The sequence below is a fragment of the Onychostoma macrolepis genome, chromosome 18, assembly GCF_012432095.1.
Source record: "Onychostoma macrolepis isolate SWU-2019 chromosome 18, ASM1243209v1, whole genome shotgun sequence".
Classification (NCBI taxonomy): Eukaryota; Metazoa; Chordata; class Actinopteri; order Cypriniformes; family Cyprinidae; genus Onychostoma; species Onychostoma macrolepis.
In genome coordinates this window covers 29,858,617-29,877,190 of record NC_081172.1, presented here as the reverse complement: position 1 = coordinate 29,877,190, position 18,574 = coordinate 29,858,617, and the positions used below count along the sequence as shown (strand labels likewise).

The following is an 18,574-nucleotide window of genomic DNA, read 5'->3' as shown; positions in this document are numbered from 1 at the left end:
TATCTGAAAAATGAATTTAAGTAGACCGTTTGTATTTGTGCCTTCAATCTGTAGAACTGACCGAGTTAGAAAACATTTGTGGAATCGTCACAGAAGAATATGTGAGCATTGATATTGTTTCAAAGTGTTTATTATTGCAGTACCACCAACGGCTTGCCATTTGCCCTGATTATGGATTTGCTTTTAGTGTAATTGATCTGGACTCGTTTCAGATGCTTTCTGTATGCAGTATTTCACCCTGTCTTTCTCTCCTCTCCTCTCCTCTCCTCTCCTCAGGAGTCAGCGTTGGCCCATGTGGAGCTTCCCACCACAGTGGAGACGGTGGAGGCAGCCATCAAAAAGCACAAGGACTTTACCACCACCATGGAGCTCAACCTGCACCGCATTAAAGCTGTCATAGAGGCGGGAGAGAGCCTCATCAGTCAGAACAACATCTATTCAGAGCGCATCAGAGAGAGAGTGGATCTGCTCGCTAACAGGTCAAAACCACGACACTTATAAAAACATTTATGTCGCATAGAGCTGGTTGGTATGGAAGCCCGTTTCTGCCACTGAATAAAAAAGGCAATTGCAACTTCTAAAACTTTTATATTAAACAAATTTCTAGAAAAGTGATAGGGCAGAAGAGAAGTTAAAGTTACAGTTATGTTTAAAATATATTTTGGTTTCAGATATTTTTTCATAAAATTCAAAATTCAATTTTTATTTTAATAAAATGAATTGGGTAATGATGAAAGCATATTGAAATGTCTTCCTTTTGTGGATATCTTGGCCAATCAGAGCAGTTTGAGAAACGGCATTGCTTCCCTCATGCCACATGACCAATCACGACATAAAAATGTAATTGCGACTTTTTATCTCAGAATTCTAAAATTCGGAATTGTGAGAAAAAAGTAAGAATTGCGCAATTCTGAGATATAAACAAGCAATTCTATATTTTTTTCTTGCAGTTCTGACTACTTGGTTTTCTCAGAAATGTGAAATATAAACTTGGACAATTGGACTTTATAATTCGCATCTCACAATTCTGAGAGAAGAAGCAATTGCGAAATATAAAGTTGCAATTCTAAGAAAGACGCAAATCTGAGAAAATAGGTAAATAAGACATTTTTCTCAGAATTGAAACTTTATATCTCATAATTGCGAGGAAAAAAGTCAATTTTGAGATAAAAAGTCGCAATTACTTTTCTTTTTTTTCTTTTTTTTGTTCAGTGGCTGAAACAGGCTTCCAGGTTGGTTCTCAGGAAATAAATTAATTAGTCCCAAAAACTTCCAGAATTTTTCTGATTTCATTTTAAAATGTAATAGCTTTACATAAGAAGTCAGGGAATATCCATTATTCAGATTATCGGTCAAAAAAATATGCATATGTAATAAATATTAACTGAATATAAATATTAATAATAACTATTAACCTTAATCCATAAATTATGTTTGCAGCCTTGCAAAGTAACAATAGTTAAAAGCGCTACATTAACCACTTCACAGCAAGTTTGAAATCCTACAGGCTACTTATATTCTAAAAGATGACTGAGGAAATTTAGGTTAATTTTTGTGTGCCCTGTTATAAATCACACATTTTAATTAAAACAAAAATATGTTAATATTCCATGATACTTCTATTGTCAAACTGGTTGCGTTGAAGTGTTTTGGGGTTAAACAGCCCTTGTAATTATATTAAAAGTGCATACTTCAAAACTATCAAGTATGTTTTTAATAAACTGTACTTGCAGATAAAATATTTGAATTAAATAAAAGGCCACCTAAGTGCACTTAAAAAATTACTATAAGAGAAAATTACTGTAAGGAGTCATTTACAATAAATGCTTATCAGTACGTTTGGGAGTACACTTTAACCATATTTCAAAGACAATAGAAGTAATTATGAAATTACATATAAAGATGTCCCACTTAAGTGGGTCAAAAAAGCTCTCAAAAGTTCAACTGTGCTTTCTTTTGCACAAGAGGTTGCAGCCTGAAAATACAAACATGACTATTAAAGAAATATAGACAACGGAAACCTATTTTAATTTCAATAAAAGCTAACGTTAGGTTGTTTTTTTTTCTTGTTTATCCTGTCTGACATTTTTCCATTAAATTAAATGGTGATAAATGGTCCTATGAAAAACAAACTTTTTTATTTTGCATCACTAAAAAACACTGATCTGTGACTTTATCAAATAAGAAGACTAAGCTTAGTATCCTGTTAATTGTATCCTTAGTATGTCATAAATGATGCAGAATTGGCACAGTTTACCAATTTGTTAAACTGTATTGTGTTCAACTGTTCTTTAATTCTTCTTTATAGCAAAACCTCTATTCTGTCATCAAGTAGCATTGGTAATAAAACCGTGTTGCACTTTCATTGTAAAAGCAGTGCTTTTGTACTTGTAAGACGACCTACCACCTGACATCTGTATCTGCCGTCCTTTTCACTGTGGCACAGAACGTGCAGCTGCTCCTATAGACACACTGAATTTCAAATGTTTTTTCCATAGAGGCATAACAAAGAAACTCGCTGAGAATCCATGGTCACTGATCTGAATGCAGTCTCAGTGAGGAGCGTGAAATTGGATTTCGAAGCGTATTTGTGTATGGAATCTGTTATGGCCCAGTCTACCTTCTGTTTTAAACGGAGACTCATCTATGAAACACTGTCACAAATAATTATTAAGAGTTTTTTACTGTTTAATCACAAATAAGAAACGAGTTTCTGATTGTTTCTGTGTCTGTGTGCGTCTCACAGAGGGAACCAGAACCGTGAACACGCTCAGCAGTGGCTTCATAAACTCAATGACCAGTGGGAGCTCCAGAGGTTTCTACAAGACTGCCATGAGGTAGATGAGTGCCAGCCGAGCACAAACAGTAAAAACTGTGTCACGCTTTGTCTTTGTTTTTGTGTGAAGCTTGTGCGAGTGATGATATTTGAACCAAGATGTTTGCCTCTCTATAAGTAAATCTGTGCATCACTTAAGTGTGGACAGCAGTGCAGGATTTTGAAGTAAATGTTTAGACGTAAGCTCACGCTTGTTTCTCCTGTTCTTTATAACTTGTATTATAAAAAGCATTTCTTAAAGGTGCCATAGAATGGAAAACTGTATTTACCTTGGCATAGTTGAATAACAAGAGTTCTGTACATGGAAATGACATACCGTGAGCCTCAAACACCATTGTTTCCTCCTTCTTATGTAAATCTCGTGAATGCAAAAGACCACTGAAAAATAGGCGAATCAGAACATAACACCGAGTGTGATGTTACAGTTGGGATCACAAATATGTACGTCCCCAACATTTGCATATACCGCCCATGTTCTAGGCCAGCCGCCAGCCGAACCATCAGAAGTTCTGCAGGTATTGTGAAGAAACAAGCGAGGACAACAGCGAAAATGGCAGATCATGGAAATAAATGTTATGTTCCAGGCTGTGCAGGGGATGTGAAGTGCAGGGATGGGTTGGTGTCTGTATTCAGAAAGGCACGGAAAGCAGATAACGTGTTCTAATAAAATAACGCGAAACACTAAAGGGACATGGTTAGCTCCTTGCTAGCGGTAGCCTGTTACATTACAGTACATAAGATTTCACTTACCACATAAACAGAGTAAGGAGAGATGCCTGAGGATTATGGCGAATGATTTACAGATCCTGAGCACCACTGACAAGCATCTGATCTTGTAAAATGTGTGGTAAGTACTACCGCTCCATAGTATAAACAGAGTTCGTGCGATCGCGAATCTCCAAAGTGAAAGTGAAACTAAAAAGCGATTGTGCATTTGAAAGCAGTTTCAGTGCCCCGCATATTAATAGCGGCTCCCTGATGCCCGCATTTTATTTACAGTATAATTACCCAACGATATAATTGCGCAAGAAAGTATTGAAATATATATTTTCCTCCCTGTGTTTCCTTCCTGCTGTGAGCTACTGAAATGAGCCGCACTGTGAAACAGCCAATCAGAGCAGAGCTCAACATTATTATTCATGACCCTTCCAAATAACCCAATAACAGACCATTTCATTCTAGGGTTGTAAATGGACATGTAAAACCGTTTCTGGAGAAATTAAAATAAATTACTCGTACGAAGTGTCCTAGCCATATGCAGTACAATAAAGTGATATATGTGTTTTAGTCAAGCTGCAGGACATTTTAATGGTCACTTGGTTTTAAAAACAGTGTCATCATTCTGGTTAATCCCACCCACAGTAAAAGCTTATTGGTCCAAAACCCTGCTCCGTATGATTGTACATTAAACATCAGATATGTTTGATTGACTGTGATTTGACACAGCATTTGCATTTCACTATGGACAAATTATTGCAGGAAACTTTGCTGACCCTTGTGAAAAAGTAGTGTGTTTAATTGTATTGAATGTGCACTTTTAATCTTAAAAGTAAATGTTTTAAGATAATAGAATTTAATGAAATAAAAGACTACTTAAGTGCTCTTAAAGAGAGACACTTTCATGGCTTTGTTGCTTTAACACACTTAAAGGGTTAGTTCACCCAAAAATGAAAATTAGCCTGTTATTTACTCACCCTCAAGCCATCCTAGGTGTATATGACTTTCTTCTTTCAGACGAATCCAATCGGAGTTATATTAAAAATTGTCCTGGCTCTTCTAAGCTCTATCATTGCAAACAAATTTTCGTTCAACAGTCCAAGAGATGTTAAATAAAGTGCACACATCCATAATAAAACGTACCTCACACAGCTCCGGGGGGTGAATAAAGGCCTCCTGTAGCGAATCCATGCGTTTTTGTAAGAAAAATATCCATATTTCAAACGATATTGATATTACAGTTAAAGTTAATATTTGAAATGTGCTATATAACTTAGAAAACATTATATATTGTTAAATGCATGACATACAGATTTTAATAGAAATTACATTAAAGTACATTTTAGTTTTCCAGATTTCAGTACATTTAATGAAATTAAATTTAAAGATATACTTAAGTCCTATTAAAGTGGGTAAAAAGCACTCTCTTTAACTAATTCACTGCAAAAAAAAATAAAATGGCTTATCTTACTTAGTATTTTTGTCTTGTTTCTAGTCAAAATATCTAAATTCTTAAGTCAAGATATTAAAACAAGTATAATTATCTGCCAGTGGGCTAAGTATTTTACTTATCCCACTGGCAGATAATTTTACTTGTTTTAAGCAAAATGCACTTAATTTAGTTTTTTTCCCCTGGAAACAATACTAAATATCTTAAGTCATTTTGCTTATCTAGTAAAAGTATCTTGATTTAAGAATTTTTAGATATTTTGACTAGAAACAAGACAAAAATACCAAGTAAGATAAGCCATTTTTTGCATTTAATAGGAATTTAAACTATAATCAGAAATTTCTAATCCGAAAACATTACATTTAGTTCTCACACAAGTATATTCTCTTAAAGTATATTATTTCCATAACGAGTACTCTTTTTAAAAGTATACTTACTGTAAATGTATTTCTTTTTCACAATGAGACACTGATTCATTAGGCTTACAATTTTTCCATTTTTTTGGATGTTTGTAAATCTCTTTGGACCTTTTTTCATTAGTATTGTGTGTAATTTGGTGGTGTCTGTCAGTTGTTCAGTTATTTCCTAAAGCAGAATGAACAGTTTTGTCTCCTGTGTTGTAGTAAACAACATTTTTAGACCGTAGAAACACATTTGTGCAGTCGGGTAAGACTTAGTCATGTTTTACAAAAGTCATCCAGTACATGTGGCATTTAGTTTGTGTCTTGAAATGACTCTGAACAGCTGAGCATTGTGGGTAAATGCCGTGTGAAAGCAGTTGTACAGTAGGAGGCTCCCAGTGTGGCCCAAACCTGCAGGCTTATTTAGACTTTGCTTGTTCTTCCCTTCTCATGCTCAATTATTTAACAGGTCTCCTTATCACTTATTCAGTTGAGAGAGAGGGAACTTCAGTAGTGTGTGTGTGGGTGGGTGAGTGAGTGAGTGAGTGAGTGAGTGTGTGTGTGTGTGTGTGTGTGTGTGTGTGTGTGTGTATATGTGTGTATATGTGTGTGTGTGTGTGTGTGTGTGTTCACTGCAGGGCTGGGGATGGATCTCTGCCTTCTCTAAGAGCTGTCAAACACGTGTGGAGACTGAGAACACAATGATCAGAGATGGTCCGAGTGCACTGAATCACTTTCTCTTATGCACTGTGTTTAGAAAATCAAATAGCAGAAATACGTCCTATGCAAAGCCATAGTGTATTTTTACATAATAACAGTATATATATCCAGAATGTAAAATAGTATACAGTATATATAATAATGTGCAGACAGTAATTATAATATATGTGTATGCAGTGTGTATACTGTATGTTTTTTATTTATTTTTGGATTAAAAATAGTAAATAACTGTTTGTTTTCACAATCCAAATCAAAATCAGTGGATTTGTTGGTTTCTCTGACGCACTGTAAATACTAATGATTTCTGGATATTGTTGCATACTACTGTTTGAAATGTTTTGTCTTTGCGTTATACCTGTTATATTGTAGGCAGTGTCCTGCATTAAACAGTATGATTTTGAACACTGAGTGAGTGGCAGATTTTGGCTAGACTGGGAATCAATGCATACTGCAATCTATGCAGTAACACACTTTATTACTTATTTATTTTTTTTAATTGTATCTCAAACAGAACGTTATACAACAGTGAACTTTTAAACAGGACTACACTGTTGTCTTGTAACCAGACCTGCATTTTTAATTCAGCAAGTGGCATGTACAAATGAAAGTGTTGTTTTGCATTTTTAATCTAGTTTTGTGTAACATCTCTTTGCAGATCGAGAACAAGATATATCATAAAAAAGTCACAAATCAGAGCTGATATTAATTCCAGTTCAATTGTTCATGGTTTGGATAGTCAAACTGAGCACATTGTATTGTGGGATACAATACTCGTTTGTAGTAATATTATTTTTATTAAATATATAGTTTTTAATTTTTTCAGTGAAACATTACTACAGTATAGTAATATTTATTTGTTTTTATTTTATTTAAAAGTAATAATAATTTTATAAGTTAAATTTTAAAAAGTTAAAAAAATATATATTTCTCCCACAATTTTTCTCAGAATTGCAAAAAATATTGTTTAGTTTTTAGTTAGTTAATTATTATTATAGCCATATTTATATATTATCAGAAGAAGAAGAAGAATTATATATATATATATATTACAACATTTTGGCCAAATTGTGCAGCCCTACAAACAAGCACAGCAAACCTGTTTTTGTTTTTTACAATTTTAAATTACAAATTGATTTCACAATTAGATTTTTTTTTTTTCTCCCAGATCTTGCAGCCTAGTGTATAGTGCCTACAGCAGAAATACTTTGCTCTCAGTTGTTGTTCCTTTGAAATGTTTCCTGATCTGAAGATCACATCATTGTCTGAGTTAGTTTAAATGTCTCTCTGGTGTTGGTGGTGGTGTAGTTAACCATCGGTTTACTGGATAATTAATTCCCATGTCCCTGGAAGGTCATTCACTCTTTCTTGGATCTATTGCTCCATTCCACCCCAGGGTCTCTTTGAGGAATAACCTTGATTGACCTGAATGTCTTTATGGGTGAGAGCGCTGGGTGCCTCATGAGGGCAGAGGTCACTGTAGTGTTCAGTAGGCATTAGAGAGGTTAAATTTGTCCTAAAGTATATGTGCACACTCTTAAAAATAAAGTTTATTTCGATGGTTTCGTTAAGAACCTTTAACATCCTTGGAACCTTTCCATTCAATACAGTGTAAAAAGATAATTTTTTAGATTTTGTTCTTCACACTAAAAAGAAAAATTATGGAAACTGTTCTTTTGGTTCTACCAATTGGACCAATTGACTTTTTTTCTCACAGCTTCAAATTTATAACCTTAACATTTCACAATTCCTACTTTTTCCTCAGAATTGTGAGTTTACAATCCTGAGTTTGCATCTCACAATTCTGACTGTCTATCACGCAATTTGTGTGAATTGTGAGATATGAATTCAGAATTGTGAGGAAAAAAATGTACAATTTCCTTTTTTGAATCCTTTGGCAGAAACAAGCTTCCATTAAAAAATGATCACTGAAAAGTTCACAAAAAGGGTTCTTCTATGGCATCGCTGTGAAAACCCTCTTTTGGGTCCTTTATTTTTAAGAGTACAGGTTGTGATCTGACAGATTTAGGTCATTTGCTGCTCGTTCCCTTGTTTTTTGAACCTCTGTTTCTCTGTAGCTTCGCTGCACCTCAGTCGCTCATTCGTATTCGCTTAAAGAGCCTGGTGTTGTCCTTCTGACGCCTGTAACTACGTAGGCTCCCCCTCTCTCTCTCTTTCTCTCTCAATATGGTTTTCTCCCCCTCCCTCCTCGTCTCTCTCCCTTGCTTTCCGTCTATCTGTCTCTCCGCATGCTTTTCTCTCATCGTGGATGCTGCAGCGGGAGAAACTGGGTCTTTCAGCTCAGGCAGGAGAGGCACCGCAGTATTGAGTCAAGCTTATATTACAAAACAGGAGGAGGAGAGGAAAACAGGCAGCACGGACTGAAAGAAGACAATATGGATTTGTTTGAGATGCAAGACGCTGCATAAACGGGATGAGGAGTGTGTCTGGATCGCTCTGAGGAGGGGAGGGAAAAACGCTCCCCACATCCTCCCTCTTGACACTCTCCAACGCCCACTCTCTCTCTCTCTCTCTCTCTCTCTCTCTGTCCGTCCGTGGCTAGTGTTTGTACATCAATAATCACCGCTACTGGGCTCATTTCTCTCCTCGCTGTAACTCAGTGGGGCCTCCACTCGGGCTCCAGACAGCTAATATCCTGTACCTTTTTGGGGATTTTCTTTGTTTTCTACTGCTTCTTGTGTGCTCTGGATTTTATACAGTCATTTAAGGGTTTAGTTTGGTCCAAAAATAGCGCTCGCTGAGTTGTCCGCACATGTCTTGTTTTTGGACTGTACTTGCGTGTGTGTTCTGGCCAGCGCTGGGTTTAGCTGCTCACCTGGGCTGCAGGTGAACATGTGGATTTGGGAACTTGACTGATACAGATTCTTCACAAACTGATTCAGGTGGTAATTATAATAATATTTCAAAATATATGTATATAAACCATGAGTTTACAAATAACATGCTCATCAACTTCTTCCTATTATTATATTGCCATTTTTATATATTGCATCATGAAATATGTTTACGCATTTCTTGATGTTACTGTATGTGAAGTGTATATTTTAGGTACTGTTCACAATTTTCTGTTTTTCACTGTTTTAATCAAATTTTTTTTATTTTTTTGCAGTTCAATTAAATAGTCCTGCAGTTGACTATATATTTATCACACATAAATAATTCCAAAAGAATGAGAAAGATGTTGTTTAAAATAGTTTTTGATGAAGTAATGCATGTCACACTGCTGTCACAGCACGGCATTTACTTGACAACTACTATAAAATATAATAAAAGATATATGATATACTGTTGTTTGAAGAGGAACGATAAAGTGGTATTTTGTTTGGGATCACTTGTTTGTACACTGGAAACTTTCTAAGGGTCGTTTTTGATCATCTTTAGTGACATACTTTAGTGTAAAACATACTTTTACTATGGTAAATGTTTTGTTGTTTTCTATATGCATTCTCTACGTAGTGTATCACAAATGTTACTGTTAATTGTTTATATGATCTATTGTAAGAAAAATCTTTTAAAAATATAGGTTAAAATACATATATGAAGTTCTTTGAAATGTAATGTTCATTTTATTTTATGTGGAATTTCAAGCAAAACTTTTTTTTTAATTAAATAAAAAATTGCATTAAATTTAATTTATTGAATCTAAATTGTGGTGAAAGTAAAAAGTAATAACATTTTTCCTTGCCTAATTTTTAAACACATTTGTTTGCAAATATTATGCATTTTAAAGTCTTCTTAATTCTGAAAGAGAGTCATTAAAAAAAATTTCTGTTTTATGATATTCTTGATGCATGAAAAAATGGCACATGCATGTTGGTATGCCACACAGACCCTGATACTAATATAATGATAATGAAATATTATTCAAATTAAATGTAAAACATTTATCACAGAAGATGTGTATTCAAGTTATGTCTGCTTATATCTTCTTTTTTTTTTGACATGAGTTTTGAGTGTGATTCCTAACGCGTGTGTTGATGTGTGTTTCACAGATTGGAGATTGGGTGGCAGAAAAGATGCTAATGGCTCGCGACACCTCCCGCGACGAGACTCAGAAGCTTCATAAGAAGTGGCTGAAACACCAGACCTTCATGGCAGAACTTGCTCAGAATAAGGAGTGGCTGGACAAGATGGAGCAAGTAAGTTCTCAGGGTTATGCTGTGCTCACTATCTTTGCTAATAGTAGTTAATATAAAAGGGTTTTCTCTGTCAGATAATTAAGTGTGTGCAAATGCTCAGTGCCATTCTTCACTTAGCTTGAAAAATGCTGTTAGGCACCTTGAAATGAAAACACGACTCAGCTGAAAGTCTTTCTCCGTTGACTCATATTCCATTATAGTCAACGGCTCGCGTGAAACAGAGCCAGTAATCAGAGATGACATAGCATTTAACAAGGGCATATCCACTTAGTGTATCATTTACATATAGTGGTGCACACACACTTTCTATATTGTTTCGCTAGTAATTATTGTTAGTCATATTTATGGGGTTGTATGGATTATGCACAATATCAAGCGTTTCTGAAGTGAATTTTGGATAGATGTAAAAAGCCCTGGTGCTTGTAGCACACTGATGTCCGATTGAAAGACTGATGTCGTTTAATCTGCCAGTTACACTGTTTTATTGACATTGCTGTTGGATTGAATGGACTGTCTTCAGCTGCCAAGGCCCTCAGCCTCCTCGTCTAGAATGATCATAGGCATCTCGCAAAATCCATTAAACATTTTATTCTGTGGTCAGCTGCAATAAGAGAGGATGAGAGATGTTGTTGTTGAATACTGTTGTTGTGTATGGTTTGACAAGGTTGTGTGTTTGATGTATTCTGCATATGCCAAGATTTTCTACACCAGTGAATGTAAACTGTATTTTGGGGTCAGTAAGTGTGAGATACCTGGAACAAATCAGACGTATTTACTCATATTAGTAGGAATATGTGTGTGAATCTGACAGGACAGATAATATGGGTGTGTGACAGGGTCGGTGAATAAAAAAAGTCATTTTAAAATGTTATATATATGTACAGTATATGTATATTTTCTTGGTTAAATCAGAATTTATTCATTGAAATACAGAGTTTGAACTGATCTACGGAAAGGATTTGAATTTATTAAAGATTAGTTCACCCAAAAATGAAAATTTGCCATCCAAGGTGTAGATGAGTTTGTTTCTTTGTGGAAACAGATATTTAGCATTGCTTCACTTTCTCAGCAATGGATGCTCTGCAGTGAATGGGTGCCGTCAGAATGAGAGTCCAAACAGCTGATCAAAACATCACAATAATCCACACGACTCCAGTCCATCAGTTAACATCTTGTGAAGTGAAAAGCTGCGTGTTTAAGAAACAAATCCATCAAGACGTTTTAACTTTTAACCATCGCTTTTGACCACAATACGAGTCCATAATCCATAATAACGCTTTTTCAAGTGATTCCAAGTGGTGTGGATTATTGTGATGTTTTTATCAGGTGTTTCTTCAAATCTGTTACGACGAAGAAACAAACTCATCTACGTCTTGGATGGCCTGAGAGTTAGTATACTAAACAAATTTTCATTTTTGAGTGAAATATTCCTTTAATGCCTATTTTTGCAACTGAAGCCTAAATTAAAGTCGCTATTAATATCTGGCCTACCGAGACAACACCAAAACAAATGACACAAAATAATCACAAAACTCAAGTTGTTTATACATTCTGTTTGTTTGATATTACCAGCATAATCATCAAGAATATAATGGAAATGCTTGATAGTGTGTGATAGCATGTTAGGTGTGTGTGTGTGTATGTGTGTGTGTGTGTGTGTGTGTGTGTGTGTGTGTGCGCAGATTTCTCTTGACCTAGTACTTCCCATAGACAGCTGAATGCTGGGGCCTATTTAATTTCTCTGTCATATAACCTTAAACTAGTTACCAGGAATAGAAATATGCTGAACTGTGTTGGCTACATATTTATAAGAGCGACCTGGATTCATGTACCACGCTCTTATTTTCTGCTGAATTTGGCCCGTTTGGACAGCTTTGCCTTGCTGTCCCTGCTACATAAATGCTTTACACATTCACAGTGGTCACAGGTGTACTCACAAGGGTCAAATCAATCTTTTGTTTGGACAGTTTTTTTTTTTCTTTTTATAACCCCAAAGGTACTTGGCCCTACTGTTCAGCAAACCAGAAGTGTTAATTTGTCAAAATTTGTATTTGCTCTGGTCATAGTGTCTTAGTTTAATAATTCATCGCTGATCTTTAGCCAAAAAGATGGGCAATTCACCAACATGTATAATATACAATTGGATTAATTAGCCTTGATATAAAATTCATTTTATCTGCCATGCATAAAATGTACTTTGACGTGCTACAAGCTGTTTTTAGCATTAAAATGGCTTCGCTCATGCGCATCTCTCAATCACATGCAGCTGCTTATGACAGGCTCTTTCTAAATATGTGGTCAAAAATGATGCCTAGTTTGTTAGGTTAAGAGAAAAATGGCTTACCTACTCTATATGTACCCCTATATATGGGTGATTCTTAGACTATGTGCACTTTTATGTTCTTTGGTCAAATTTTTAAAAATACATATAATTTTGGACAAATTCCTCTTTCTTTGTCAAACTAACAATAAAACCACCTTAAAAACGTTTTACTACCTTTCTATTATGATTTTTTCATACTTTTCAACCTCCTTATAGGTGTCAAAATCACTGTTTTCTCCTTGTCGCACACCCAGACTTTTAAACTTCAACAATGAAAATGCAGTTTAAAAATATGACTTATCTGGTAACTATTAATGTACCTGAATTAAGCACTAGTAAAATAATTAAAATACATTATAGTATTTAATGTGAGACCACTATCAATATTACTTTTTATACAAAATATAGCTGTCGCACAGTATTGGTGACATTTCCACCACAACACTGTAATGTCCCTTTAAAAAGTTTGTGTGAAAGATTGTTTAGGTGGTTTCTATGGAAATGTTCAGTGACATCAGAGCACATGTTGGACATGGAGGAAATTTAAATTTTCATCAACAACATATGAAATCAAGGTAAATATTGCTTGATCAGTTAATATATTTATTCTATGTCATTTCCAAACATGCTGTACCTTCAAGGGTGTTTTTAAAAAGCTAAAAATCTTAAGTTAAATAAGAGTATTTTGCATAAATGAAATGCTAAGTATTAATTCAAAGCTAATCAGTGAAGCTATCTTCCATTTTTTCACAAAAAACTACAGAAATGTCATTTCCACCACACTGCCTCTGTGGTGGAAATGACATTTATGGTTACAAAGTATAATTGATATGTATAATAACTTTGTGAATTGAGTTTAATGAGTGTGATGAGTTTAAGACTTTTTCTAATAAATATCTCTGCTGGTAAAACTAGTTACAAAAATTATCTTAGACAATTCTTGAGTGGCATAAGTTATTCTATATTTAAATAACAGCTGTATATTGAGATGTGGTGGAAATGACATTTGTTCATTGCAGGTCGGAAAAATGTAAAATATTAACAATTTCTCTTGTAATCTAAGTTTGTCCTCTTAATGACCTTAAAACTAGACAAATTATTGAAACTTATGAGACTGTGTTACGTGACTTTTGAACAAGTTTTTTTTATTCAACTTCACAAGGCTAAAAGTGCCCCTAGTTGAAGAAACGCCCATATACAAAATACAGTTTGTCAGGAATTTAAGCATTTTTGGCCATTTTTAAGGGTTACATTTATTGAGTGTTACAATTATGCCTGCTTTCTCTAATATCGTGTATTATAATGAAAACGAAACATCTATTATGCAGTGGTCTGTCCTCATGAATTTGGTGGAGTTTGGTGGTCAGTCATGTTGATACTTAGAGAAGTCACTTTGGTTGAGTTTCCATTATCTGCAGTTCATTTCATATTTGATTTTAGTTTGAGTTGATGGTATTGAGTGAACATAACTAGATATAACTGCCACTGGGCCGCCAGCAGATCGTACAAAAACAAATTAATCCGATCATACAGATTCATTCAAATTAGCCACCAATTCGTCAAAACATAATAACATTGTTATGGAATAACATTGATATGCAGCAGTATATTCTTTATATGCTCATATAATAAGAGCTTCTGTTCATTAATCTGTATTCTCCAGTAAACAGCGTTATGCAGCACCTCACCCTTGCAATGGACACATGCGTTATAATTACAACATGCTGTTTTGACTAGTTCTGCTCCAATGTCACTAACCCAGCAGCTGTCAGATGGAGCAGGCATGCCAAATCAAGTGAAGGGAAGGGAGGGAGGGAGGGAGGGAGGGAGAATGTATCTGTTGCTAGGTAACCGTCTCCTCACCCCCCCATCCCCAGATCTCCCATGTGTGAAGGTCATTTGTGCTGCCTCCTCTTCACACATCCATGTATGTAGCTCACAGGAAGTGATGAGATGCACTTCCAGGTCAGTATGAACCGGAATAATGATATGCATGATTTGGTTTAGGTGCGGTGGTGGCATATAAATGCCAGAAAACAAAACTAACACTTTTTATTTTGTTTTATGCATTTCTATGCTATATATGTATATATAATGTAACAGTGATATTAATGAATGTTTTAGAAGTATTGTTTATTGTTATGCCATGGTCTGTCTGAATACTCGATTCTGATTGGCTGGCAGGTGTTGATTAAATTCGTTTAACTGCACAGGTATATAATTCTATATTAATGCGCTTCCTATAAACATTGGTAACCATAGTAACATACAGTTACAGTTGAATAGTAATACAGACGAAAATAACCGTCATTTTTATCGTTTCGGGCAAATATTATTAACATCTTTAATATGTGAATGCTGGTAAATGACCATGGCATAAACGGGATAATCAACGGCTAGCTGTGCATTAAATGATTTGAATGCACTGCGGCGGCAACCACCCTCCGCTGCGCGTCAGGGGGTTCTTCGCCTCCACGTCATGCATTCAAATCGTTTAATGCACAGCTAGCCGTTGATTATCCCTTACTTAATTCATCTTATCTAATGCAGTTAACTAATAGAACCTTACTGTAAAGTGTGACCCAGAAAACATTAATACTGAAATGGTTCTTTAAAAGCAAAATAAATATATAAAGTGATATTGCAATAATGATGCTTATTTAAAAAAAAAAAATAATAATTAACATAAAATGGCATGTTTATCACAGAAGATAATTAAACGGTCTCATTATGTAATTGAGATTTATCTAGCAAGCATGTTCAATTAACACCACACAATTACCTGGACTGCTTTGTTTTAAAGCCTGAGGGAAGATTTGTGAATGTGATCTGTATCTCTCTTTACACACTTCTCCTCCATGCTTTCTTTGCTGTCTCTTGTTTTCTTGTCTCTTATATTGAGCATATACTGTATAAATGGGTCAAAAAAACATTTTTATTTACATTTTTTGCTGTTGTCGTTGTTTTTTAACATCAGAATGTGTCCTGTTTAATTTGTACTTTTTCTGATCAAATAATGACTTTCATACATTTTTACCATGATTTACAGGAAAAAAAGTAATTGTCTAACAATGGTTTGTATACATATATATATATTTAAAAATCCTGTACGCCATATTTATAACTAGAATCATTACACATTAATAGACTTTGTTTAAGGATCAGTGCAGCCGCCAGAAACTAATTAATTGTCATTTTAAATCTTACCACTATGTTTTACCCATTTGTCAGCAAGAAGTTTATAATAATTTAAAATATAATAAAATTTAGTACGATCACTTATTCTTAATAAAAAATATATCTGTTACACTGAATGACAATGGAACAATTTTATTTTCAAAAATGTTTTTGAAACATTAAAGTAGACACTATACACTGAAAAAAATTATTCATTGAATTTAAATTTAAATAAACAAATTTAGTTGACTAACTTTTAACATTTTTTTTTATTTTTTTTTATTTAAATATAGGTAAAATAAATTGTTTGCAACCACTTACCACTTACTTTTCAGTGTACTTGCATTTAGTATGATTTCTGTGTATATAAAATAACTTTTGTCAATTTAATTTGATGCGGTCACCAAAATGGGACGTCTTGACTTCAACCCATATATTTCCAGAAATGACCTTTTCCGTTTGACCTTTTCAGGGACAATATTTGGATATGATTTTCATGGACATTTTAGACATTCTTTTCTTTGTTTGTTTGTTTTATAATATAAACATGCATACCAATATATGTTGTTGTCCTTCTGTGTCAAATTTGACCCTGGACGACAAAACCAGTCTTAAGTGTCAATTTTTCAAAATTGAGATGTATACATCATCTGAATAAATAAGCTTTCCATTGATGTATGGTTTGTTAGGATCGGACAATATTTGGCTGAGATGCAGCTATTTGAAAATCTGGAATCTGAGGGTGCAAAAAAATCTAAATATTGAGAAAATCGCCTTTAAAGTTGTCCAAATGTAGTTCTTGGCAATGCATATCACTAATCAAAAATTAAGTTTTGATACATTTACAGTAAGAAATTTACAAAATATCTTCATGGAACATGCTCTTTACTTAATATCCTAATGATTTTTGGCATAAAAGAAAAATCAATAATTTTGACCCATACAGTGTATTTTTGGCTATTGCTACAAATATACCCCAGCGACTTAAGACTGGTTTTGTGGTCCAGGGTCACAAATACTTCCATGTAAGTAACTTACAAAGATGTCAATATGTATTGATAAATTATTTCCTCTTACAGCACCCAAAAATTAAATAAATAAAATAACGTACACATTTTTATGTGATAATATGTATAACTAGGGCTAAAGCAGCAAAAAATACTATAATTGAAAATTGTAACTATCAGAAGCTAAAATTAAAATGAAACTTCTATGGCATCGCACCTTTGTTTTTAAGAGTGTTACTATAGGCACTTACTATAAGGTTAGGATTAGGGTTTGGTGTAGGATTAGTTGCTTGTAATTATGCATAAATTACTGTTACTATAGTAAGTGCATATAATGTGTAACAACATCACTTTAAAATAAAGTGTTATCCAAATAGTTTTTCTTGGCCCCTCATAAGTTTTTAATCCATCGTCAATTAATCCTTCTCCATTTCTTACAATTGTCCTTAAATGATTGTTTTCATCCTTTTTTAATATTAGCGTAATATCTCCTGCCAAAACAATGTTTCCTGGAGGGTATTTATTACGTTTTGCGCCTTTGGGAATCGTGCTAACAGCTGGGCCTGGGGAAACTAATTCCCAGAGCAATATGGTACCTCACCAGTTCAGTATTGTGTGTCATTGGTTCCTTGTGTGTTCACATGCGTGTGATCTCCTGCATATTAATTACTGACGTTTCAATAATCTGATTTTAGTTTGCCGCAAAATCACCGAGACAATATCGCTTTGATGAAACTTCAAGAGTCTTACATTGTGACTCATTACACACTCAGACACAGATTATCCATCTTATTCCTCCCACACCCACCCTTCTCTCAAGTGTACCCTCTTTAGTGTTTTGTTATCGCCACAGCACGGCGACGCTGAAGTCAACGATGTGACTGTGAGCGCACGCGGTGTATGTTGGGAGCTCAGGCCAGATTCCTGAGGAGGCAAAGAGAACGAGAGGCTGTCATCGAGAGAGAGAGATGTTACGTAAAGCCTCTCGCAGCACTGTGTTTAGCCCAGTTCTGCTGCGTGAAGCCGCTCTACTGCACACCCAAACCACTACAGTCCTCCAGCTCACAAAATAAAGCTTCCAAAGCAGGCGATGACATGTGGAAGAACCATTTGTCTTAATGTCAAGAACATTTTAAAAACCTAAAGAACCTTTTTGTGCTATAAAGAAGCTTTTGATCAGTGGAAAGGTTTCATGGCAGCTAAAGGTTCTTCATTGAACCACAGATGCCAGTATGATGCAGGTGCTGCTTTCCCAAATCCATTAGTACTAGATACAGGTACTGATATTAGCTTTGGTAAGTAGTTTCATTGAAGTAGTTTTTTTCTTAAAAAAAAAAAAGAAAGAAAGAAATTGGCAATGAAATTAATCAATCAATCAATTAATCACTGTAATTTAAAAAAAAAAAAAAAAGATATATTTTTAGGTATTCATTTTTCATGCTATATGCTGTACTGGCATTAAACATAATTTAAAAAAATTATCTTTAACACTTTTTTTTTTAGGTATTACTGTATTAAAGTAATGAGAACCCTTTAAGAATAATATAAATTAATGGTGATAAAGTAAAACATTTGGATGCTTTTCAATAATGAGAATTCTTAATTCTCATGAAATTAAAGTCAAAACCAGTCATAATTTTTGGAAATTGAGATTTATACATGATCAGAAAGCTGGATAAATAAGTGTTCCCATTGATGTATGGTTTGTTAGGATCGGGACAATATTTGGCTGAGATACAGCTTTTTGAAAATCTGAGGGTGCAAAAAAATCAAAATATTAAGAAAA

At 34.5% G+C, this 18,574-nt stretch overlaps 1 protein-coding gene across 8 annotated transcripts in view; it reads left to right on the top strand.

The window, feature by feature from the left end:
- The window catches only part of LOC131524278 (spectrin beta chain, non-erythrocytic 4-like), an 87,232-nt gene that overhangs the window by 47,542 nt on the left and 21,116 nt on the right, over positions 1 to 18,574 (top strand). For all 8 annotated transcript variants that reach the window (XM_058751248.1, XM_058751246.1, XM_058751249.1 and 5 more), the window contains 3 exons: positions 277 to 479; positions 2,747 to 2,837; positions 10,135 to 10,281. In XM_058751248.1, coding sequence (XP_058607231.1) covers positions 277 to 479; positions 2,747 to 2,837; positions 10,135 to 10,281 — 441 coding nt within the window. The remainder of the gene's footprint in view (positions 1 to 276; positions 480 to 2,746; positions 2,838 to 10,134; positions 10,282 to 18,574) is intronic.